The sequence below is a fragment of the Orycteropus afer genome, unplaced genomic scaffold (genome assembly GCF_000298275.1).
Source record: "Orycteropus afer afer isolate SDZICR_OR568_19922 unplaced genomic scaffold, OryAfe1.0 scaffold00009, whole genome shotgun sequence".
NCBI classification, from domain to species: Eukaryota; Metazoa; Chordata; class Mammalia; order Tubulidentata; family Orycteropodidae; genus Orycteropus; species Orycteropus afer.
Window position 1 is genome coordinate 17,416,153 of NW_006921596.1, and position 24,077 is coordinate 17,440,229.

The 24,077-nt window shown below is 49.7% G+C and overlaps 1 protein-coding gene across 1 annotated transcript in view; it reads left to right on the forward strand.

The window, feature by feature from the left end:
- Nucleotides 1-13,355, forward strand: part of SLC6A2 (solute carrier family 6 member 2) — a 42,117-nt gene extending 28,762 nt beyond the window's left edge. Inside the window, exons 5-14 of the mRNA XM_007947165.2 lie at nt 475-609; nt 2,559-2,662; nt 3,976-4,100; nt 5,039-5,151; nt 7,289-7,417; nt 7,818-7,917; nt 9,257-9,357; nt 9,903-10,070; nt 11,921-11,992; nt 13,332-13,355. Of these exons, the coding sequence (XP_007945356.1) occupies nt 475-609; nt 2,559-2,662; nt 3,976-4,100; nt 5,039-5,151; nt 7,289-7,417; nt 7,818-7,917; nt 9,257-9,357; nt 9,903-10,070; nt 11,921-11,992; nt 13,332-13,355 (1,071 nt within the window). The remainder of the gene's footprint in view (nt 1-474; nt 610-2,558; nt 2,663-3,975; nt 4,101-5,038; nt 5,152-7,288; nt 7,418-7,817; nt 7,918-9,256; nt 9,358-9,902; nt 10,071-11,920; nt 11,993-13,331) is intronic.
- Nucleotides 13,356-24,077: the final 10,722 nt, after the last annotated feature.

The window sequence follows — 24,077 nt, forward strand, 5'->3', positions numbered from 1 at the left end:
CATTAGGACTCAGGCCTCACAAGACCAATGGGCTGCTCATTCTAAATATTCTCCTGCCAGAGAGACCAGTACAGCAGCAACCAATACTGATGGTGTGTGATGCATGGCAGGGAGCACAATGGTGGGGGTGTTTAGCTCTACCCAAGGCAACTTGAAGGCTCAGGAGATGTGACTTTGCAGAGGAGGAGGAGGCTTCCCGGGCTGTCAGGATTGAGTCTTGCCCTCTATACCCTTGGCTTCCATCATGGTGCCAGGCCTGCATGGCTGACACTCCCACTAGGTTCTGGGCTTCTCTAGGGTGCAACCTGGGTCTGCTCACTGTCCTGCCTCCGGAATCTGTCCTACAGAGGAAGCTTGTAGTACACACTCTGGTGAAGGATGGTGGTGGGGAGGGCATGGCTGGTGCCCTGGAGACTAGCAACCATCAGATCAGGGCAGAGTGAGGCTTTCACAGTGAGCTTGTCCGTCGCCCAGGTTGTATGGATCACGGCCACGCTACCATACCTTGTGCTGTTTGTGCTCCTGGTCCATGGTATCACGCTGCCCGGCGCCTTCAACGGCATCAACGCCTACCTGCACATCGACTTCTACCGCCTAAAAGAAGCCACGGTCAGTGTCCGGTGACCATCCCCTTGGGTTTGGGTTGGGGGAGGGCTCTTAGGGAAGGAAATGTCGGAAAACCTGACCCTAGCTTTTCCATAAACTTGCCAGGTAGCTCAAACAGGATCTTTCCCTCCCTGGGCCCCATCTTCATCATCTGACTAGTGCTGCCTGGTCTTGCATTCCAGGTTCCCTTTAGTGGCCTCCATGGACCCCTTTTCCTAAGGAGAGTAATACCTTGTGAGGGGGACATGAAGCCCTGGATGCTTACCTCTGCTTCCTAGCCTGTCTTGTGCCACCCCAGCCCTACTTCTGCCTCCAATCCCCAGTCCTGGTCTTTGCCACCATCCTATGACATCAGTGTAAGGAACAGCAGCAACCGCCAGCAAGCCCTCGAACCTGCTGACTCTTGCTCCCCATTGCTTCCTCAGCTCACAGATTCCAAATGAAGGTGGGGGTGACCTTGGGAGTGAGGCCCAGAGCAGGTGAGGTCGGGAGTAGGGGCAAACTTGAAGGTACCCAGTGCTTTGAGCATTTTCAAATCATGGCTGAATCAGCTTTGTAAATTGCGAAACAAGGCAGAGTTCTATTTGTTTTGCACCTGTTTAAATGTCCCAAATCTCTCAGACATGTAGAAACTGAACCCTGAGTGTTGCCTCAAGGAGCTGACCTATATCTTGCCTTCAGATCACTTCTCTGGTTATGTGCTATCCCCACAATGTCAGGGAAGCCTGGTATAACATGAATGGTGGAAATGACAGAAGTGTCTCCCATCTGAGCTGCAGTTCTTAGTCCAGGTGGCCTAGGTATAATTACTCCCATTATATGTTGTTGTTGTAACGTGCCATTGAGTTGGACCTGACTCATAGCAAACTCTCCTTGGGTTTCTGAGACAGTATCACTACAGAAGTAGATTGCCCCATCTGCCTTCCGAGGAGTGGCTGGTGGGTTTGAACCGCCAGCCTTCTGGTTAGCAGTCAAGTGCCTTAGGCACTATGCTACCAGAGCTCCCATGGATGAAAAAATTGAGTTATAGAGGTGAAATTGACTTGACCTAGATCACGCGGCAAGGTACTGTTATAGCGCAATGGTTAAGTGCTTGGTTGCTAACCAAAAGGTTGACAATTCAAACCCACCAGCCTCTCTGTGGCAGAAAAGACCGGGTGATTTGCTTCCATAGAAATCTCAGGCTAGGAAACCCTATGGGGAAGTTCTACTAAGTCACATGGGGTCACTGTGAATGGCCCAATGGCACCTGACAACAGATCATGAAGCAGAGAGGTTGGACAGGGACTCAGGTCTTCAGGCTTTTTAGCCATCTGTATTCACCACCCAAAAGATGGAATAAATAAACCTTCTTGGTCCACAGGAGTCCCACTGTCTGCAGAATGGTAAAAACCTGCTAGGTATTCTTTTCCTTTTCTGAAGATGTCTTTTCTCTACTGCTGACATAGTCATAGCCTTTTGGCCTCATCCCATCCACATTCAAGCCCAGAATTTTTAATTTATTCACTTTATTTAAAAATCACGATGTCACATGGAACTAGTGAGTTTGTCTGGGGTGACCTCAGTCATGACCACCCACAGCTGGATCACTAGCCACTTGCCATTGAGTTGATTCTGACTCATGGTGACCCCAGGTGTGTCAGAACAGAACTGAGCACCATAGGGTTTTCAATGGCTAATTTTTGGAAGTTGATCATCAGGTCTTTCTTCCAAGGTGCCTCTGGGTGGACTCGAACCTCCAACTTTGGTTAGCATTAACCATTTGCTCCTCCAAGTCTTGTTTTGTGCAGGCTACATGAGGGGAGGGAACTTTCCATGGCTACTCACTTCTGATTTTGACCATGTTTCCTCAGGTCTTAGAGCATCCTTGGGGCTTCTAGGCCTTTTTGGAGTAGTGAGGTAGCTCAGTTCTATGAGGTGTGGAGGGTGATGGTTTCCTCTGCTGGTTTCAGGTATGGATTGATGCTGCAACTCAGATATTCTTTTCCTTGGGGGCTGGATTTGGAGTCTTGATTGCATTTGCCAGTTACAACAAATTCGACAACAACTGTTACAGGTAAGATACTTTTCAGTGCTCTGGAGGACACCAAATCCTAGGAACTGACCCGTGTGGTGATGGGAGAAAGGGCTGTGGTCTGGGAGCCAACTCTACTGGTTCCATTTCTGGCTCTATCAGTAACTAACTTTGGGGTGTTGATCAAGCCAGTTTTCTTCTTCAGTCTCTTCCTCCGTGAAAGGGGCAAAGTGAAATTTCCTTGGCATTCTGTGAACTCTGAAGTGGCATATGTCATTACTGATGAACATATCTCAGTTCAAGATGCCTCTAAAACAGATGCAAGGTGCAGGACTGGAAGAGTTGAGGCCATCAGTGCTGGGAAGCAGTTGGGATAGCTGGGACAGAGGGGCATAGTGTGGCTTTCAGAACAGTCATCACTACCTGATGCTCTCCATCAGATGCCCAGGAGGACAGGGATGCAATGTCCAAGCTGGTTATGTGAAGGTGAGGGCCCAGCAGGATCAGAGGTGAGGTTGCAGGACAGGCTGGGACATCAGTATAGAGCAGCAGAGTCAGAAGACCACACCCTGGCTCAGTTCAATAAGCATTTAACATAGCCTCCTGCAGGCCTGGGGCTGTGAGGCCTTCAGAAATGGACACAGATTTGGGCCCATCTCTATTATTGTCTTTCAAAAGCTTAAGGCAGATTTACAATAATTTGGTCAAAGACAAAGTAGGATGAATGCATACCATAGGAACAGGGATGGGGAAGCCTGGGAAATGGGGAGATCAGCAATGGGGACCAACAAAAGCATGGAGGTGAATTTGAGGTAAGCCTTGGAAAGTAGTAGGGGTTTTGGCAGGAAGACATGGAGTGGATGGCATTCATGGTGGGGGGACAGCAGGAGCAAAGGCAAGGACATGGTATGCTTGTAGAATAGCAAGTTGATGGGTTTGCTTTGCTCAAAGAGTACTTGCCCAGGAGTCACGGAAAACAAGCATGGAAGGAGAGTTGGGTCATCTTAGCAAAGACCTTGAATGCCTGCATGAGAAAGTGAGAGGCATTGAGGAAAGTTTGTTGAAGAACAAAGCTGGTGAATTGATACCCTGACAAGAGAGTTTGATTTAGACCATGTTTAGATTCTGATATCAAACTATTCCATCTGGAAGCTATTAGCTTATTTCCTGCACTAGCAGGTGCTGACACAGTGATGGTGGGACATTGGGGACCATGTAGCAGCAGGGAAACTGAAAGGGAGAGCGACATTTGAAGCTGTATCCAGGCTGCAGATTCCATAGATGGCCTCATGGTCAATGGGTGGGGTGGGGGTGGGGTCAGCAGAATTGAGCAAATGGTGCTTCTTTCCCCCAAGGGATGCCCTGCTGACCAGCACAATCAACTGTGTCACCAGCTTCATCTCTGGATTTGCCATCTTTTCTATCCTTGGTTACATGGCCCACGAACATAAGGTCAACATTGAGGACGTTGCCACTGAAGGTGGGTAAGCAGATCACTTTGGCTCCAGCCCACCAAGGAGGGGCTATGGCTGTGGAACTCAGAGAACTGGACCTGGAGGTTTCCAAGTGGCCCACTTGATAGAGGTTCCCTTGAGACTGTCAGCGGGAATTCTAGGAGATCCTAGGCCCTGGGTATGTAGGACATTTTCTGGAGCTTCTACTCTGTATGAGCATTTTCTATACCTTCTGTTAGTTCTCACAATGCTATGATAATAACCAAAAAAAACAAACCCATTGTGTTGAGTCAATTCCAACTCATGGTGACCCCATGTGTTACATAGTAGAACTGCTCTATAGGGTTTTTGTGGCTGTAATCTTTACGAAAGCAGTAACCAGACTTTGCTTCTATGGCATCTCTTGGTGGGTTTGAATGTCTAACTTCTAGGCTAGTAGTTCAGCACAAACCATTTGTGCCACCCAGGGATCTTCGCTATGATAGTGGAGTCACTGTAGAAACTCAGGCTAAGTAAGTTGTCCAGGGTCACCAGCTGATGAACAGTGGGGCTGACCTTCACACCCAAATCTGCTTGACTCTGGAGCCTAAGCCCCCTCCTCACTGCTTCCCATATTCTTACGGCCACAAAGAAGGTGAGACCTGGGACCCTGAGGACCCTAAATTTTTGTGCAGGAAGTGAGATTCACAGCATGTAACTATAGCTGTCCAGACAAGGCACTATTCTCTACCCTGGCTATTTGAGGTCAACCTCCTTGATTCGTAGGTGAGTGGGGTATGAACTACAGGCTTCTGCTGGCTTTTTACTTGTTAACTCTGGAGCCTTGGTTCACTCTGCCCCCATGTAACTGACCAAGTGTCACGGAGCTGAGCGAGGCCTGTTTGGGCCTCAAAATGGTCCCCTACCATCCACAGCTCAGACCAACAGTCCCAGCCATTGATGAGGCCGTTGATGTTTCTTACAGGAGCGGGCCTAGTCTTCATCCTGTATCCAGAAGCCATTTCCACCCTGTCGGGATCCACGTTCTGGGCTGTCGTGTTCTTCGTCATGCTCCTGGCTCTGGGTATTGACAGCTCAGTGAGTGACCCTGCTCAGCAAACCCCACCCCCAGACCAGTGGATCTGACTCCTCATCCCTACGCCACTGGGTCTGACTTCCTCTGATCTACATATATGCTACTGCTTCTACCTGTTTCAGTCCTTGCCTCCAGAAAGCCCTTATATAAATTCAGACAAAGAAATGAGTCCTCACTGAGAAAGGCAAGACTTAGGCCAAAGCCAAAAACCAATAGAGACCCCTTTGGCACATGGAAATCCAAGCCTGAACGGGTCGCAAGTAAGTCACCACAGTGTTCTCTTCTTGCAGATGGGGAAACTGAACCAGAGAGGGCAAGCTCTTGTTGATATTTCATCATCAACAATCAACAAAACCTTTCTTAGTTCCTTAGATCCTTTGATTTTACCCATATATGAGATTAGGTTACTGACATCATCTTTTATATATGTCTACCCATATAATCTCCAGCAAGGCTGAAGATTGACAAGAAGTCTTACAATAGTGCTGGCAAATAGGTTTCCTCTCCCTGCCACTTCCTTCTGATTGGTAGATCTGCCAGCAGCAGTGTGTGCTTCCAGGCTCAGAGGAAGGAACACGGATTTTGATTAACCATGTCTGCCAAGGATAGAGGAGGGGAGAGCCCTGACGTGTGTGCTTCCTGCCTGCCATCCCAGGCTTGGGGTTCACCTAGGCAAACACAGGATTATTGCTTAGTGAGGACATAGTGGTGGCCTCATTAAGAACAAACTTGCCAACTTCAGTGGGATGTGAGATCCCTCAGACACTGAGAGTCTGGGTGTGTGGTGGCCACTTGCACTTGGCTTGATAATGAGAAAGGCAGCCAGAATTCCTTGTCAAAATCTGGTGTCTGAAGTTCCCACCATTAGAACCTCTTTTTTTGTAAATGTTTCCAGAGGTCTTTATTTATATAAGTATTAATATAATAATCTATAATGGTATATTATAAAGGACACTCCATGAATGTCTTTGTGGTTAACCCTTTATACTCTCCAATCACCTTAACAATCCCCATTAGGCTGAGTGGGTCAGGGTGCAGACACATGTTGATTAGAGGCAGGCGGGGAAAGGGAGATGGGTGTTCACTCTTCACACTCTCCCACATTCTTTCTGAGTTTCATTAAGAATAGGGCAGAAGTCAGCTACCCAGAGGGACCAAGTAGTTGATCCTGTGGGCTTGGGACCATAGTCGCAGGGGACATCAAGCTCAATTGGCATAACATACTATACAAAACATTGTTCCACCTACTACTTTGGCGAGTAGCGACTGGGACCTTAAAAGCTAGGAAGCTGCCATCTAGATGCAACAACGGGTCTCTCCTCGTCAAGAAGAAAGAAGAAAACCAAAATTAATGGAAACAACCAGTCCTAGCGACTGGTACACCATCAGATCTGCAACCTATACAACTATGAGACCAGAAGAACTAGATGGTGCCCAGCTACCACTGCCATCCACTTGGAAGGGATGTAGGAGATCCTGCATAAAGAGGGAGAACAATGTGGTACAAAACTCAAAATCATTTGGAGGCAAAAAAAAAAAGGTGGGGACCAGGTTTGCTGGTCCAATAGAGCCTGGTGTAACCACTGAGACTATGGCCCCTAGCTGCCCTTCAGGTCTGGAATTGAACCCACAACTGTGGTTTCTAGCCAAACAAAGTACAGGCATGTGAGTTAAACATTTACCTCAAGTAGACACACGCCCTGGAGAGAACAATCATGGGAGAAGGAAGGGCTGCTTATGCACAGGGAGATAGCTCAGGGTGCAGAAGAGTATGAAGGGACGGACACTGGGAGGAGGTAACTATGGGGAGGAAGTGGGAGGGGAGCTGTTGCTGCATTGTAAATTTTGGTCAATGACATGAGACAAAGTGTATGTGAACTGCTGTATGAAAAGTGAATTTATTCTGTAAATCTTCACCCAAATCCTAATAAAAAAGAAAAAAGAAAAGAAAAAAAAAGAATAGGGCAGAAGTGAGGTGAGAGGATGGGGAGGGAAGGCAGGACCTGCTGACTCCTCGATTTCTTGAGAAAGGCAGAGGTATCTGGGAGTCCCTCTGTGGAAGGCCTAAGGAAGCCTGGGACCGAGTCTGGGGCCCTAGTGGGCCCTCATGGCTTCCCACATCTGCCTGGTTCCCTTCAGATGGGAGGCATGGAAGCAGTCATCACAGGCCTGGCAGATGACTTCCAGGTCCTGAAGCGGCACCGGAAACTCTTCACATTTGGTGTCACCTTTGGCACCTTCCTGCTGGCCCTGTTTTGCATAACCAAGGTGAGGAGGGCTGCCTTGGAGGTGAGGGTGGTGGGTAAGTTGGGCCTGCTCCCAGGGGACCCTTGGTGGGAACTGCGTCTCCACGCTGTGGCCTGACCCAGTTGTCTTCTCTCAACTCTGAGACGAGGAGTTCCAGGCAGCCCCTTTGACTGCTTGCCAATTTGAAGGTCTGTAAAAGTTCCTTGGAAACCCTCATCACTTTACTGGCTGAAATCCCTGCCTTTAGACCTAATGGCTCCAGAAGCTTTGTTAGAATGTAATTATGTAGCATTCATACGGTAGCACAACAACCCTTTCACCCACGTTCTCAAACAGTCGAGGGAGTGGGGCAGGGAACAGGTAAGTTTTGATGGCCACTTCTAGCCAAGATGGCCTCCGACTTTTCATCCCCATGCTGCAGGGGGGAATCTATGTGCTGACCCTGCTGGACACGTTTGCGGCAGGCACCTCCATCCTGTTTGCTGTGCTCATGGAAGCCATTGGAGTCTCCTGGTTTTATGGTATGTGCTCTTCCCAGTGCGTGCAAGAGCCCAGGCCCCATGCTCCTGGAGCCCTTTGTGCTGCAGGTGCAGCCCCCTTCCCAGGGCAGCCACCTGCTAATAGCACAGTTAAGCAAGTCATTTACTGAGGGCCACTCTGCCCAGCCCTCAGGCAACTTTGGATGAACTTCCTTTAATAGGAGACTGCAAAGCCCAGAGGCATCCAGTATTCATTTTTAAAGAAGAATCATAAGGAAGACGCTGGCCCACAAGTCATGTGATCCATGGTAGAGTAGGGTTGCCAGACTTAGAAGACAGAATAGAGGACACCCAGTTAAACCTGAATTTCAGATAAACAATGGCTAAATTTTTAGTATAAGCATGTCCCACATATTGCATAACAACCAGCCAACTCGTTGCTGTGGAGTTGATTCCAGCTCATGACGGCCCTATGAGTATCAGAGCCGAACTGTGCTCCACAGGGTTTTCAATGGCTGATTCTTCAGAAGATGGCCAAGCCTTTCTTCTGTGACATCTCTGGGTGAACTCAAAACTGCCAAACACATCACCCATTCATACCATTCAAAAAACAAACAAACTCACTGCCATTGAGTCGATCCATTGGGTTTCCAAGACTGTAAATCTTTATGGAAGTAGACTGCCCCATCTTAGTTCCATGGAGCAGCTGGTAGGTTTGAACCACTGACCTTTTGGTTAACAGTCAAATGCCTTCACCACTACACCATCAGAGCTCCTTCCAGGGACTCCAAATATTGCATAGGACACACGTACACTGAAATGTATCGCTGTTTATCAGAAATTCAAGTTTAAGTTGATGTCCTATGTTTTATACGACAACTTGTTCTAGAGCTGAGCTGGGAGAATATTTTATGAACTGTTAGATTTGTTCTGTTTTGTTTTTCCATATGGTATGACACACCAAAAATTTTTTTATCAATCCTATTTTCACTTTTTTTGCTACTAATTAGAAAGAGATTTTAGTATAAGTGTCTGGACTATTCTGCCAGATTGAAGTCAGGAAAAATACAGTATACGTAGGAATTGTTTTTAAGAAACTGTGAGGAAGAGGAAGGAGGCAAGGCTGTGGAACAGGCTGATCTGGCCAGGTAACCTGGGGCCTGTTCTTCCTCTGAGACATTAATGGGTGTGCACATAGAAGGTGGTGGGGTTTTTGAGTTTGTGCTCCCTCTTGCTCTGTGGCCATCCCCCAGTCCCTCCAAGCCCCCAAGACATCTGTTTTGCCTCATTCCCTGCTCACCAGGCTGGCTCTTGCAGGAGGGGTAGGGGTGGCCCTGGGCTCTGTGGTCCATGGTGATGGGCCTGCCCTGTGTGCGTGCAGGTGTGGACAGGTTCAGCGACGACATCCAACAGATGATGGGGTTTAAGCCGGGCCTCTACTGGAGACTCTGCTGGAAGTTTGTCAGCCCTGCTTTCCTCCTGGTGTGTAGCCTGTGCCCAGGAGTCGGGATGAGGGGGCTGTGTCCGGGGTGGGGGTGAGCGGGTACATTTGCTTCTCGGGGGAGGAGGTTCTAGGAGATGACACTTGGTGTGCTCAGTGCGTTGTTGCCATGGTGGGCTTCCAGCTCAGGGGGGTCTGAGACTTGGGGCCCTGGGGGCTGTGTGTGCCACCGGGCAGCCCAGCTCAAAATTAACTGTTGCCTCCTCCCTCCGTCTCCACTCTTCCTCTTCTCTTTACCTGCTCACTAACGTCTTTGCCTCCGTCTTGTGTCTGTCTCAAATCTTCTCCTTCCTTCTTCTATTCTCTTCTCTTTTTCCTCCTCCTTCTCTCCTTTCCAATAATCCATCTGACACCTCACGCTGTTATCTTTCTCTCTTTATTCCATGTCTCCCATCTTCCTCTCTCCTCTCTCTGTCTCCCACCTGCCTCTCTCCTCTTGCCTGTCTCTCTCTTCCCCTCTTCTCTCTTCCGCTCTTTCTTCTGTCTTCCTCTTCCCTCTTTGGCCTCCTCCCTTCTCTCCTCCCAGTTTGTAGTGGTGGTCAGCATCGTCAACTTCAGGCCACTCACCTATGATGACTACGTCTTCCCCCTCTGGGCCAACTGGGTCGGCTGGGCCATCGCCCTGTCCTCCATGGTCCTGGTGCCTGTCTACATTATCTACAAGTTCCTCAGCACGCGGGGCTCCCTTCGGGAGGTGAGCTCTCCAGCCAGCCAAGGGGTGGGAAGGAGCATCCCGAGGGGTGAGGGGTGGGAGCATTGGAGTCATTGCCTGTTGGAATAAGGGACAGGAGACAGGAGAACATAGACATCAGGATCAGACAAACCCACAATGTTGACCAAGTCATTTACCCCCTCCCTACCCTCAGTTTCCACATTTGTAACATGGGGATAATAATACAAACCTGAAAGGAGAAAAGGAAGTGCTTAGAGGTCCTTGGGTGGCATGAACGGTTACACACTCAACTACTAGCTGAAAGGTTGGCAGTTCGAACCCAGCCAGAGGCATCTCAGAAGATAGGCCTGGTGATCTGCCTTGGAAAGGTCACGGCCTTGAAAACCCTATGGGGCAGTTGTACTGTGACACATGGGGCCCCATGAATCAGAATCGCCTCCACGACAACAAACTGCGATAACAGAGCACAGTGCTAGGCACACAGGTGTTTGGCACATGGTACCTGCTCTTACCACTGTTGTCCCTACTACTGTTTATAGAAAAAGGTGATATTCAGCCCTTGAATTCACTGTAGATTGGGTAGACAAGCAGCCTTCATTGTCCCTACTCCTAAGGTGTGACGACATATCGCCAGAGGTCCCCTCTTCCAAGCCCACTATGGCCTGGTCATCTTGGCTTTTATCTGGTTCATTCTTGAACCTGATAACCTGATCAGTCTGCACCAGTGGCTTCCAAAATATATTTTCTTCTTTCCCCTGTGCACTCTGTGTGAGTATATACACCCACAGCCACATCCAGAGGTATGTGCCACTTAACGTCCGTTTGGGCAACATCTGACTGCATGTATGTCTGAGGTCCCATAAGATCTTTTTTTTTTTTTTTTTTAAGGGAAACAACTCTACTTTTGTTTATTATTTTCCCTAATAGTTTTATCAACCCTGAACCCCCAGAATGAAGGAGCAGGGAGGCTCCAGGGTATATTCCAATCCTGTCATGGCCTTCTCCTTCCTCAATTTGCAAAATAAATGTTTCAATCTTCATTCGTTCACTTCACAGCTAATTGTTGAGAATCTGATGTGTGCCCAGCAGTATTCTAGGGACTGGACAAAAGTCCTTATCTTTGTGGAGCTCATGTTTTAATGGAGGAGATAGGTGATAAATTCTGGACGTTAGGGAAGGAGCCCTCCAGGAACTTAGGGGAGGGGCCCAGGCAGCCCTGGGTCTGCCCCACCCCGACTCCTTGTGCTGTTTCCTGTCCATGAAATCCCCACCTGGAAGCCTCAGTCCTGGGTCACTAGGAAAATCCCACGTTCCATGAGCTCATCCTGGACATGGGAAGCAGGACCCACTTTGACTTATCCCAAAACTGTTATTCTTGCCAATCTCTAGTGATCAGCTATTCATTCATTAATAGTCCCCATCACATGTCTGTGCCTGAGGAGGCCTTCCCTGAGCCCCATGGAGCCAGCTCCCCGCTTACAGGCTCTGGTACCTCTGAGCATTCCCTTCGTTGCTTAGGCTGGTCATGGTTAGCAATTCCCCATATGTTTAATGCCAGTCCCTTACATAGCCTGTCAACTCCCCAAAGCAGAGACTCTCAATCTCCTGAGCTCTGGGTCCCCGGGGCCCAGCACTGGTCTAACCAGTAGGAGGCTCCATAAACGTTTGCTGGTGAATCACTCAACAGGAGTCAACAAGCTCCCCAAAAGAGGCTGTGGCTGTTTTGTGGGGACCTCACGCACTGCCAGTCCATGTGGGACTTCAAGGACTAAATGGCAGGTGGCACTTCTGTGGGGCTCTCCACTGGGCTGCTGGGAGGGTGTCCTGGCCATGCTGAGCCCTCCTCCTCGCTTTTCCCTCCTCCTCCACAGAGATTGGCCTATGGCATCACACCGGAGAATGAGCACCACCTGGTGGCCCAGAGGGACATCAGGCAGTTCCAGGTGGGTGCTGCCTTGATTTTCCGGGTGCAGAGATGGCCCTGGCTGTTCCCTGATGTGTACCGCCCAGGGTCAGTCCACAGCAAGAACACCCAGGCAGCCGTGGGATGTAGCTCTTGGCCATGTGGTGTTGGGGAAGACAGAGAGGGAGCCAGAGGAAAGGGGAAGGGTGTCTAGACCAGGAGCAGGGTGAGGAGTGGGAAGGAAGGGAGGGAGAAGGGGCTTGGTGGGGACTCAAAGGGACAGCTGAGGTGAGAGAGCAGCTAGAGTGTGGGTCTTATCATGTCCTGGCTGTGTGTAACTTTGGGCCAATCTTTCCATCTCTCCATGTGCTGGTGCCTCAGTTTCCTCATTTCTAAAACAGAATGATACTAGCCCCCTTAAGTGCTTCCCAAGATTCAATCCATGCTCTGTAGCAGTGAGGGCACGGGATGGCTAACCCCTCTACCCCGCCCTGCTCCCATGTCATCAAGAGGGTACTGGCTCTTAGCTGCTGGGCTCATATGGCTCATAGGTGACCATGTCAGGACTTGAACCTGGGTCCTGGGATGCCAAATGCCCAATCTTCCTTACAACCCTATTCTACCTGTGTGAGTTGCCACTATGGAATGCCACCAGGCTGAGAAGTTCTTGTCTTGAAGCATGTGCTTCAGGTACATCCGTTACACGTTCACCTGAGGCCCCCCCCGCCGGGGTGGGGGTGAGTGAGAGAGTCCTGGTGAGCCCCGTCTCAGACATGCTGTGTCACTTTGGGAAGCTTCACTGGCCCTTTCTAAGTCCTAATGACAGTTGGGGAACTAACTGATGGTTCTGTGTTGTTGTTGTTGTTGTTATATGCTGTCGAGTTGGCCCCAACTCATAGTGACCCCTCCTTGGGTTTCTGAGGCAGTATCACTACGGAAGCAGATTGCCCCATCTTCCTTCCAAGGAGTGGCTGGTGGGTTTGAACCGCCAGCCTTCTGGTTAGCAGTCAAGTGCCTTAGGCACTATGCTACCAGAGCTCCCCTTTGTGGTCTGTGAAATCAGCTGGGAGGGTCCTGCTGCCTTTGCCTTCTCTTTGCTTCCGGCTGCCCACTTAGCTGGCTCTTGGTCCCCTTGGTCCCTGCCCACCATGCTCTGCCATAAAGGCTCTCCATCTTTCTCTGGGAGCTCTGGTGGTATAGTGCCTAAGACATTTCACTGCTCACCAAAGGCTGGCGGTTCAGACCCAACAACCACTCCTTGGGAGGAAGACTGGGCAATCTACTTCCATAGAGATACCACTTCAGAAACCCAAGGAGGGGTCGCTATGAGTCAGAACTGAACGGCAGTGAGGTTTTTTGTTTTTAATCTTTCTCTGCAGTTGCGACACTGGTTAGCCATCTGAGCCCAGCCCTGAGGAGGAACCCCAGCTGCCATGGTCCTGGTCAAGGCATCCATCGACTTTGCTACCACCTGGACACCGTCTTGGGATTCCTCTCCTGGAAGTTGTTCCTTCCAACCCCCTCTTCCTCTTTTCCCAGTTACCAATGATTCAGTGTCTCTGGTTTTTGTTCACCTTCTGTCTGGCACGGGACTGTGAGCTCAGCTAGGTAAGCTTTGAGGAAGAGGAGGAGAGAGACAATGAGAGCAGTGATTCTTGTTGAGCCTCTTTTATTTGGGGGGAAATCTCGGCCAGTTTGAGCCAGTCCAAGCTGCATCAGTGGCAGGGAGTCTTCCTTCTGTGGCTAGAGCAGAATTCTCCGCATGTTTGCTTGTGCTTTGGACCAGAGAGGAAATCCTCCGTCCGTGGATTAGAGAGCAGATGAGACTTTTGGTCAGCCACCCAAAGAACAAAAATCAAACCAACTAACCAGAAACCCAGATGCATCTGGGGGAGAGGTGCTTAGCTCCTCCCTCTCTCATGGACCCCAGTTCACTTTCTGATGTCTGCTTTGGCCTGGGAGCTTGGATTTGTCCGCGAAATGACGTCTGTGGTTGGGGTGCTTTTGGGGGGGACCGTGAGCAGAAACCTACGTAGTCAGTTTTCACTCTGGCTAATCTGAGTTTGATCTGTTTGCATTCTGGGCTTGTGGGAAGAGGGAGTCCAGTGGCCCAGAGCCACAGATGTCGAGGGGACCAATGTGGATGAGCCGTAGTGAGCACACTCTGTGGAGATACCTGCGCAGGACAAGCTGGTGGAGGCCACGAGGTGAGCCTCGTCCACTGAGAGCACGTGCTGGTCTTGCTCTGTCAGGAACACACCCATGGTTCCTGAAACCTTTCTGAGGAACTTGGAGTAGCACACAGCGAGATCAGATGTAACTACCCTGGGATTCCCTGCTGCCTGGTGGGCCTGGGTGGGTGCCCAGGACAACCAGACAGTCCGACGAGTTTATTATTCACCGACCCCACAAAGCTTTTCCATGGGGATCCCATCCAATGTGGGCCAGGGGTCGTGAGCAGTGAAAACTCCCTTTGTTTGGGGGTTAGACAAGGCACCTTTGAGGGCAGGGAGGAACCAGTGCACAGGTCCTCTGGAGAAGAGGCTGCAACCTGGTCCCTTGAGCTGAGGGAGAACATTTGGAGGTGAAGGAACAGATAGGTGGCGTTGGAGACTTTGTAGGTTTACTTCAGATGCAGGCTCACAAGTGGTGCCCTCTAGGGGTGGAGGGGGTTACTTTCGGCTCAGTAGGAGAAACGATTCCTGATTTGCTAAATCCGTGGCATCTATTTGGGATTTCTGTTTGTGATTTGAGTCTGTTCAAGCCCAGGCTGGAAATCTGGGTACCTGGGTCCCTATCCTGGCTACAAGGGGGCACGCTGTGGAACCTTGGGCCCAAAAGAACTTTAAAATCATCCTTGTTCAAGGTTTCTTAGCTACTAAGAGGCTCAAGTCAGACCTTAAATTTAGACTCCATGACTTCCAGCCTAAAGAGACCTTTGAAATTCCCAACACAATATGTGTCACCCAGGGCTATAATTAGAATCCAATCAAATGGTAAAGAAGCATTTCTTAGCAAGAGAACAATGTAGTGGACAAAGACAAGAGGGGGTAGGTGTCATAGTTCTCATCTAGCTGGTTGCCAGAGAGGAAGCCACTAGCTGCTCTCTTTCTATGCATATAATCATCACTCTTTGGAACTGTGGAGTGTGAAAAGTTGAGTCCATTTGACTGAAAAGAGAGCAAACACCCAGACAAGCGAGCTGGGAACAGGGTACATTGCCGTCTGCGCGTAGCCCTTCTGCCTCCAGCATTTGTCCCAAGGGGGAATCCGAAATGTGGTGCTAGCTGAACCAGCCCCAAACCAACGCAATGGTGCTGCCTTGTGGTGGAAGTTGGCTGCTGAACCTGGGATGGGATGGGAGGAAACTGGCCCCAAGTCCAGGGCCCCCAGTGGTAGGGCAGGGGTTACCCAGGAAGTCCGTGGAAGTTCTCATGGAGGTGCAGAGACACTCTGGGCTCACCTTGCCACCACGTGTAAAGCAGAGGGGCCTGTGTGTTCTCCTAAGTGATATTTGACTTCTTTTTTGTGGCCTTCTCTTACTAGCAGAAGTTACCTGGGATGAGGGGACTCCTGTGTACTGTATATGGCACTTTTGATATGTTACCACGTTTTAAAAGCATTATTATTTTCCATGAAAGAGAAGATAGCTGTTTAAGCCCATCTTGTTAGCGGCTGAAAAAACCCAAACCAAACTCTCTGCCACTGCGTCCCTTCCTACTCACAGCGACCCCATGTGTGTCGGAGTAGAACTGCACTCCACAGGGCTTCCAGTGGTTCTCACGTCATGGACGCCCCTCATCAGGGCTTTGTCTCGTGGCACTGCTGGGGAACTCAAGCTGCCAACCTTTCGGCCAGCAGCCGATCACACACCGTCTGTGGTGGTTATCTAGCATCCACTTGTTAATCTTGATTCCAGATTCACAGGAGAGAAAGAGAGAGAGAGCTGCTGTCCCCCTGCCAGATATCCTGCTGACCAAAGGCCCCCAGATCTGCCTTCACTTTCAAAGGGAGTTCTCGCCCAGGGGGAGCGCGTCTCTCCCCATCAGAGCATTTTTCCAGCCCTAGGGATGTGAGATTGACAAATTCTTACTAGAGAAGCAATCTCACAGTAAAGAAAGCCCACTGATCTCACTTCACTTGTTATTTTCTTTGAAAGCCATGAAATGGAGAGGAGCAGAGAGGGTGTGTGGTGGGGTGCAAAAGCCACAGCACTCAGAGCCCCTGACTAGCTGGGTGGCTGACGGGAGGGTTGAGACTGACATCACCTCACTGGATTTCCACGTTCCTCATCTGTAAAATCAGGGGGTGGATCAGATAATCAAAAGCCCATCCGGTTCCAAAAAGCTTCCTGTCTCCATGACGATGTTCTCGTGCTAAGTGTGTGATGAAGGACACGCGTGGTGTTCTGCAGGGTTTTCTGGAATGACCCAGTGACGAATAAACTGTTGAGCAGACAAAATGGCTGATTGCTGGCCTCCAGAGGGCTGGTTTTTCTGGATACTCAGTGGCTCCTCTCTCTCAGATAATTCAACTGATGCCGGAAACATTTGGCCTTAAACAATAGTGAAAGAGCGCAACTCCTTGTCAGGAAGCTTGTTCTGGGAAATTTGAGGGTAACAAATCGTCATGCACATGTGGGCCCCAGGACCCCCAGCTCTGCAGGAACACAGCCGGGGCACCGCTGCAATCACAGAAGTCACCGGGACACTGGGGAAAGTGAAGTCCTTTTGGGATGCCTGTCCTTGTCCCTCTGTCTCTCCACTTCTGTGTAAATATGGCCTGTTTCAATGGTGTCCTCTCTGTATCAAGGACTGTTCCAATGTTATGCAGATTTCAATGTTTGGGTTGGATTTATTTTAAAAGCTGTTCTAGTCACGGACAAATACATGTACAGGATAATAAAGGATATTTCCTGCGCCATTTACCTGGTAGTGGAGTTCTGAATGCTTTCTGCCAGGAAGGTGATGAGTTCTGTAAGGCAGGTGGTGATCATCCTCCAGCTAGTCAAGAAGAGCTCTTGGTCACAGTGGCCCACCTGTCACCCTGATAACTCTTCATAACCCATGGAACAGAAGTCTTGTTGTTATGTGCCGTGGAGTCAGACCCGACTCACAACGACCCCTCCTTGGGTTTCCAAGGCAGTATCTCTACGGAAGTAGATTCCCCAACCTTCCTTCCGAGGAGTAGCTGGTGGGTTTGAACCACCAGCCTTCTGGTTAGCAGTCAAGTGCCTTAGGCACTACGCTACCAAAGCTCCTAGAGGGGTGTTAATCTGTAATTCTGGCTCTGAGATTGGCACGATATTTTTATTTAAGTAGCGGTGGATACCAAATGATACTAGATTTAATCATCCAGTTATTATTATTTTAAATTTCTAGGGCTGAATTTCAAGGGAACCAGAACCCCCTGACTTGAAGGCACAGTCTGGTGTGCATGTGCGTTTTTCTGGAGTGAGGGATGCATTCACACTTAGGCTCTCAGAACCGAGTACTGTCATCATTTGGAAAAGGGGTGAAGGTACCTGTAGTAATTATTGTTGAAGTCAATAAGTAGATGGTTACTCCATCCATATAAAGGAGATACTGTCAAACAACAATTAAGTCCGTGTCTTCAAGTATGTAAAAGCTTTCAGGAAGTGTCTCTCTCTCTCTCTCTCTCTGTTGAGCCCAAGGGCTGAACTGGGGCCAGTAGTAGGAAGTCAAAGGTAGCAGTTTGCTGGATGATTAGGCCGGAAGAAAGAATGGGCTGCTGCTGAAGCAGTGAGCTCCCTGGTGCTGGAGATCTGTAAGCAGATCCCAGGCAATGGCTCTTGGGGAGGCACTGGGACAAAGAATCAGGTAGAGGTAGGGAAGGATGGTTGCCTGGCCTTTGGGATCCCTCCCACTGGCAGCTTTGAGGATCCCTTTTGGACAGCTGTGCAACCTAGCCTTGTGCCCTTGCATTGGGAGATGCCCAGAAATGCATGCCAAGGGTCTGGGGTACACAGAGGTTTGGCCAATGCACAGTGGAGTTGGGCAGACATCCCAGAGCCAATAAGATCATTGTGTTCATTTTGTTTTAACCCAGAATTGAAGTTAGGGTTGATTAATGAATAGAACAAGATGACCATGTTCCCAGCGTCCACTGATGCATGGTGACAGTTAATGAGCTAGGGAGGGAGGCTGGGCCAGATGAGCAGAGACGGGTCTTTGGAGGGTGATGGGGGCTCTGGGAACCCAGACTAGCACCCTGTTCCCTAGGCTGACACGTCTGGTAGGAGAAGCTGCAGAAGCAAAGGGGGGCCTTCCTTTAGGCACCTGGTGGTATTTAGAATTTTCCCACGTTTAATAGCACCCTTGTTCCGAGTTTGGAGATGATAGAGCTTCACTTTCATCTCCTTCCCAAGGGCACTGACGTGTGTGTAGTCTCCTGCTAGGCTCCAATGTGTTCATCTGTACAATGGAGTAGCAGTTATTAAGACTAAGTGTGGGTTAGATAGGCTTCCAAAATTTTAAAGTTTCTAAAATGAAATGCAAATTTCTATTTGGATGAGCTCATGTCCACCTTTCTAGAAAGAGGATCCATGATATCCATCAGATTCTCAAATGTTTAAAACCTGCAGATAAGGTTACCTTTGAGGGTCCCTCTCTTCTGATGGTATGTGGCGCCAATCTCGGTCTTCCACCCCAGACCGGATGAGGACAGCCCAGAGCTGATTCACCCCCAGCACTTTGGCTTTTACTTTTAATCCATCTGGCTTGGTCCTCTAGTGCTGCTCTGACAGACATACCTCAAGTGGATGGCTTTAACAAATGGATTCATTCTCTTATGGTTTAGGAGGCTAGAAGTCCAAATTCAGAGTCCTGGCTGTAGGGGCCAGGTGACGGCCCTTCAACCTTGGGCCTCAGCTCTGCCTTTTTGTTGCAGGCCCACTGAAGCCAGCTAGAGGCTTCCTCTGACTCAGGCAGCTGTGGGCAGCTGAGGGTGACAAACACAAGGTCGGCAGTTAAAATGGCATGGTCCCAACATCAGCAGGCAACACGGCAGGTCACTGAGATGAAGACTTGGCCAAATCCAGATGTGCCAAAAAGCTTGGGCTCATCCTCAAAGCTTCTCCATTTATACTGGAAACAGGCCACACCCCGAAGGCAGCTAATTACCACACACAGCAGATTCCACCGTGGAGGCGATTACACCACATCCAACCTCATCATGGGACTGTATCCAGCTGCCAAGCCATTCAAACCACAGCCCAGCCAAGATGACACACAACCTTAACTACCGCGCCATCAGCACTGAATACCTCATTTGTTTGCCCAATGGTGACCCTAGCAGGAGGTAGGCAGTAACAACAATAATGCGCCCACTGGACCGATGAGGAAATGGAGGACTGGAGTTCAGAAGTGACCACCTGGGTTCAAGCTTCAGGAAACAGCAGCCTTTGTGGCCCTTGCCAGGCAGCAGCCAGACTCCCGAAGGACTCAGCTGTCCTGCAAACACTTCACTGTCAGCCACCATGGACTGTCGGCAAGGGATAGGCTCTGTGAGGCCTCAACTGTGACCCAGAGCGGGCGGGGAGACAGCTGCATGGTGGGCAGGGACACCCCAAGGAGCTGGTAACCAGCTAGACGCCGGTGTTCAGCTTATCAGCTGCCAGCCCTGTTGACGCCGGGCCTGGAAGGGGCTGAGTCGAATGGCAGGGCATGAGAGGAAGGGGTTGGGCTGCAGGAAACCAGGAAGGGCACCCCTGGCCCCCAGAGAAGGTCCCAGCAAGGACTTCATATCCATTGTCTCAGCAGGGCTCAGTGAATGGCTGTCGATGGGGGCAGCCTCCTGCGAGTCTCAGTCTAGCTCCTCTGCAGCTCCAGAACCCAGTCTAGGACGGGCGGACTCAGAGTCAGGAGCAGAGGCCTGAAGTGGCCCACGTTGCTGGCCACAGTCAGTCCTCCAACACAGCACCTGCTACTGCCCACCCAAGCCCACCCCCAGGCCCGTCCTGAATTCATATAAGGGTGTCTGAGAGGCGAGAATGTTTTCACTCAGTGCATTGCTGCCCTGAACAGAATCAAGGCTCTGTTAGGAAGAGGGTGAGAAGGCCATTGGGTTGAGCCTGATCATTGCCTCCTTTCTGTGTCTTCCTCACCCTGTGGTCTAGGATATATTTTCTCTTGAGCCCACGTTATGCAGACTCCAGCCCCAAGTCTTGCAGGGTGAAGGCAGACAGGTCAGGGTCAGCATTCAGAGGCATCTCTGAGCTGGCAGGTGAACCTGTCAGCTGAGCGGTGCGTTCTGCGCCCTCCAGGTTCCTTCTCCCTTTCCCTGGCTAACAAGGCAATTTGGCAATGAAGGAAGCTGATTAAAATGTAATAGGAGACTGTGGCCACTAGATGGCACCAACACACACTTCTGCTGCTAAGCAGGGGCTGACAGCAGGAGAGGTCTGAGGGCCTTTGATCTCTGGACCCTTCTTACAGCCTCAGGTCCTTCATGAGCCAGAGAAGTGAAAAGCAGTCCTTGTCTAGATGAGAAGCTCCATTTGGTTCTTTATTGTACCTCACTGTTGTTGTTAGGTACCGTTGAGTCTGACCTGCCTCATAGCAACCCATCCTTGGGTTTTTGAGGCGGTGTCACTACGGAAGTAGATTGCCCAACCTCCCTTCAACTTTGAACTGCCAGCCTTCTAGTTAGCAGTCAAATGCCTTAGGCACTCTGCTAGGATAAGGAGGTGGAATTTTTTCCAGAGGACAATAGGGAGCCATTGCAGAGTTTTAGATGGTGTATCAATAAGTGATTGCTGTGTAACAAGCTAGCCCCAAACTTCAAACCACCACCAAGTATTTATGGCATGAATCTCTGGGCCGCTTAGGAAGTTGTGCTCTTTGGGACTAGGCCCAGCGGATCTCCACTAGGCTCCCTCTTGCGTCTGCAGTCAGCTGGTGGGTCAGCTGGTTGGCTTGTTCTGCACAGCCTCAGTGGGGCGGCTCCCCTCCCTGCGGGGTCTCATCATCTGGCCGGCCAGCCTGGGAGAGTTCATATGGCAGCCAAAGGGGTTCAAGGGAGTGCATGGACACGTGCGGAGCTTTTGGAGGCCTGTGGACTAGCACACTGTCACTTCTGCCTTATTTAATTGCCAAAGCTAGTCAGGAGACCAGCCCAGACCCTTAATGAATGGAGCCGCCAAATCCCATGGCAAAAGACATACATGGCTATAGAGAGGTGAAGGCAATTGTGGCCATTCAGCTGGATCCCTCTGGCCATGTAGGAGGAAGCTGGTGGCAGGGAAACCATATAGGAGTCTATTAGACCAACCCGAGTGAGAGGCAAAGGATATAGCCTTGCAGAGAACAGCTAGGCAAGTGGAGCTTCCTGAGGTCCCAGGAACTGGAGTAGCTCTGCCTTGGACAGTGTGGAGAACATTCTGAGTAGAGGGTGTTTAATCTCAGCTTGAAGGAGGAATACAATTAGGAAGCCCGCACCCAAGCAGGCCCTGTATGGTTGGGGCTCTAGACACAGAAGGAGCCAAGGGACAGTCTGGATGCTGTTGCTGGATGGGTCAGCAGAGGCTTAGTCACCAGTATTTGGGGATGTTGATGGGAACCTGGGCTCAGGTGTGGTCCTGGCTCCATGTCAGTAATTGTTAGTCGCTAGGTGCCATCGAGTCAGTTCTGACTCACAGTGAGCTTGTGTCCAACAGATGAAACACCGCCTGGCCCTGTGCCGTCCTCGCAACCGTTCCCATGCTGGAGCTCGCTGTCGCAGCCACTGTGTCAGTCCATATTGCTGACGGCCTTCCTCGTTTGGCTGACCCTTTACGTTACCAAGCATGATGTCCTTCTCCAGGGACTGGTCCCTCCTGATAATATGTCCAAAGTACGTGAGGTGAAGTCTAACCAACATCGCTTCTAAGGAGCATTTTGGCTGAACTTCCTCCAAGACAGATTTGTTCATTCTTCTGGCAGTCCAGTCAATCTTCCTCACCAACACCATAACTCAAAGGCGTAATCCTTCTCTGGTCTTTCTTATTCATTCTCCAGCTTTCCCATGCACACGAGGCAGTTGAAAACATCATGGCTTGGGTCAGTCGCATCTTAGTCCACAAGGTGGCAGCTTTTCTTTTTAACAGTTTCGAGAGGTCTTCTGCAGCAGTCTGCCCAACGCAATGCATTGTTTCATCTCCTGACTGCCGCATCCATTGGTGTTGACCGTGGATCCAAGTAAAATGAAATACTTGACAGTTCCAATCTTTTCTCCATTTATCATGATGTTACTTATTGGTCTAGTTGTGGAGATTTTTGTTTTCTTTATGTTGAATTGTAATTCATACTGAAGATTGTCCAGCTATATGGCCATCACCCACAAGAGGGCAGCAGAGAATCATCAGCTACAATGATTGCCTTTGGCGAGAATCAGGTGACTTGATTTTGAAGCGATTAGGATAGGCTCAGGGAAAGCTTTTAAAACAATTTCCTAGTTAGAAAGTAAGAGTTCTGGTAGCGAAGTGGCTAAGGCACTTGACTGCTAACCAGAAGGCTGGCGGTTCAAACCCACGAGCCACTTCTCGGAAGGAAGATGGGGCAGGCTGCTATCTGTAGTGATACTGCCTCGGAAACCCAAAGAGGAGTTGCTATGAGTCGGTTCCGACGGTAGCTCTGGTAGAATAGCGCCTAAGTCACTAGGCTTTCTATCTGTATAGCTATATGTCCTTATAGGCGTGCGTGCCGCGTCTCAGTCTGTAGGATATCTATCTAATCCCTGTAGATATCACCTCAGAATCAACTTGACGGCATGGTTTTTTTGAGATGGATTGTTTTGCACTGAAGAAGTCAAACTAATAAGAAGTCCCAGCTCTGACACCACTGCTGACCTGTGTAGTCCCTGTTCTCAGAAGAAGTGCTCCACACTTGTTTTCATGCTGATGAAATTCTTGTTGTTGTTATGTGCCGTCGAGTCGGCCCCGACTCATAGCGACCCCTCCTTGGGTTTCCGAGGCAGTATCACTACGGAAGTAGGATTGCCCAACCTCCCTTCCCAGGAGTGGCTGGTGGGTTTGAACTGCCAGCCTTCTGGTTAGGCACTATGCCACCAGAGCTCACTGTGAATCATGTAGCTTGTTCTTTTTGACACTTACTAGTGCAATATTCTTCACTCTTGTGGGTTAATCTTCATGAGGATTCACCTCCTAGGGTTGCTGTGAATATTATTTGAATTCATATGAAAAGTGTAGAATACACAATAAATATTCAATAACTCTTGTTGTTATTGTTATGTGCCATGGAGTCAGAATAGACTCAATGGCATTGAGTTAGTTTTGGAGTACACAGAAGACCTGAGGAGAAAGAAAGCCCCAATCAGATGTGTTTCTTAATGTACCTGGGCAGACAGGTTTAAGACAGGACTGCCACATACAGCTGTGCAGGTTGGACACTGCACAAGTCTAAGGGGGCCATTCACATTCCTGCGTGCAGAATCTTCACACCACCCCTGCTGCCCCCATCTGAGACAATCTCACAGCACTCCCTGAACCCCAGCGAGGTGAAGAAAAAGCAGACATTCCCTTTGGGTCCAGAATGAGGGGTGGTACTGTAGAGTAGGCCACAGCCCACTATAGCCCATGGGCCCAAGCTACCCCATGGCAGTCTATGTAAATAAAGTTTTATTGGAACATAATCACTCTCATTTGTTTACATATTGTCTGTGGCAGCTGTCTTGCTACAATGGCAGAGTTGAGTAGTTGTGATAGAGACCACATAGCTTGCAAAGCTGAAAATATTTAATCTCTGACTCCTTACAGAAGAAGTTTGCTGGCCCCTGCCATAATCTGGCAGCCATCCCAGACCTGCATCTGAGGACCAGATGGGGACCTGGAGGCCTCAGGAGACACCAGCATGGTCAGATGACAATACTGATAACCCATTACTACTCCCCCCCCCCCCCCCCCCCCCAGTGAATCGGCACTCTCAGGGCCACTGCAACTTAGATACAAACTCAGGAATGTGGCCAAAAGATCCTGAAATGTAACCAGCACAAGGGGAGAGGGGCTCAAATGCAAATTAAATTAAGGTCAATTGTTTTTTAAAAATAAAGTCATATTGCTTGCCTGTCTGGGTTTGTGAACTGAGATGTCACATTCAGTATGCAGGGCC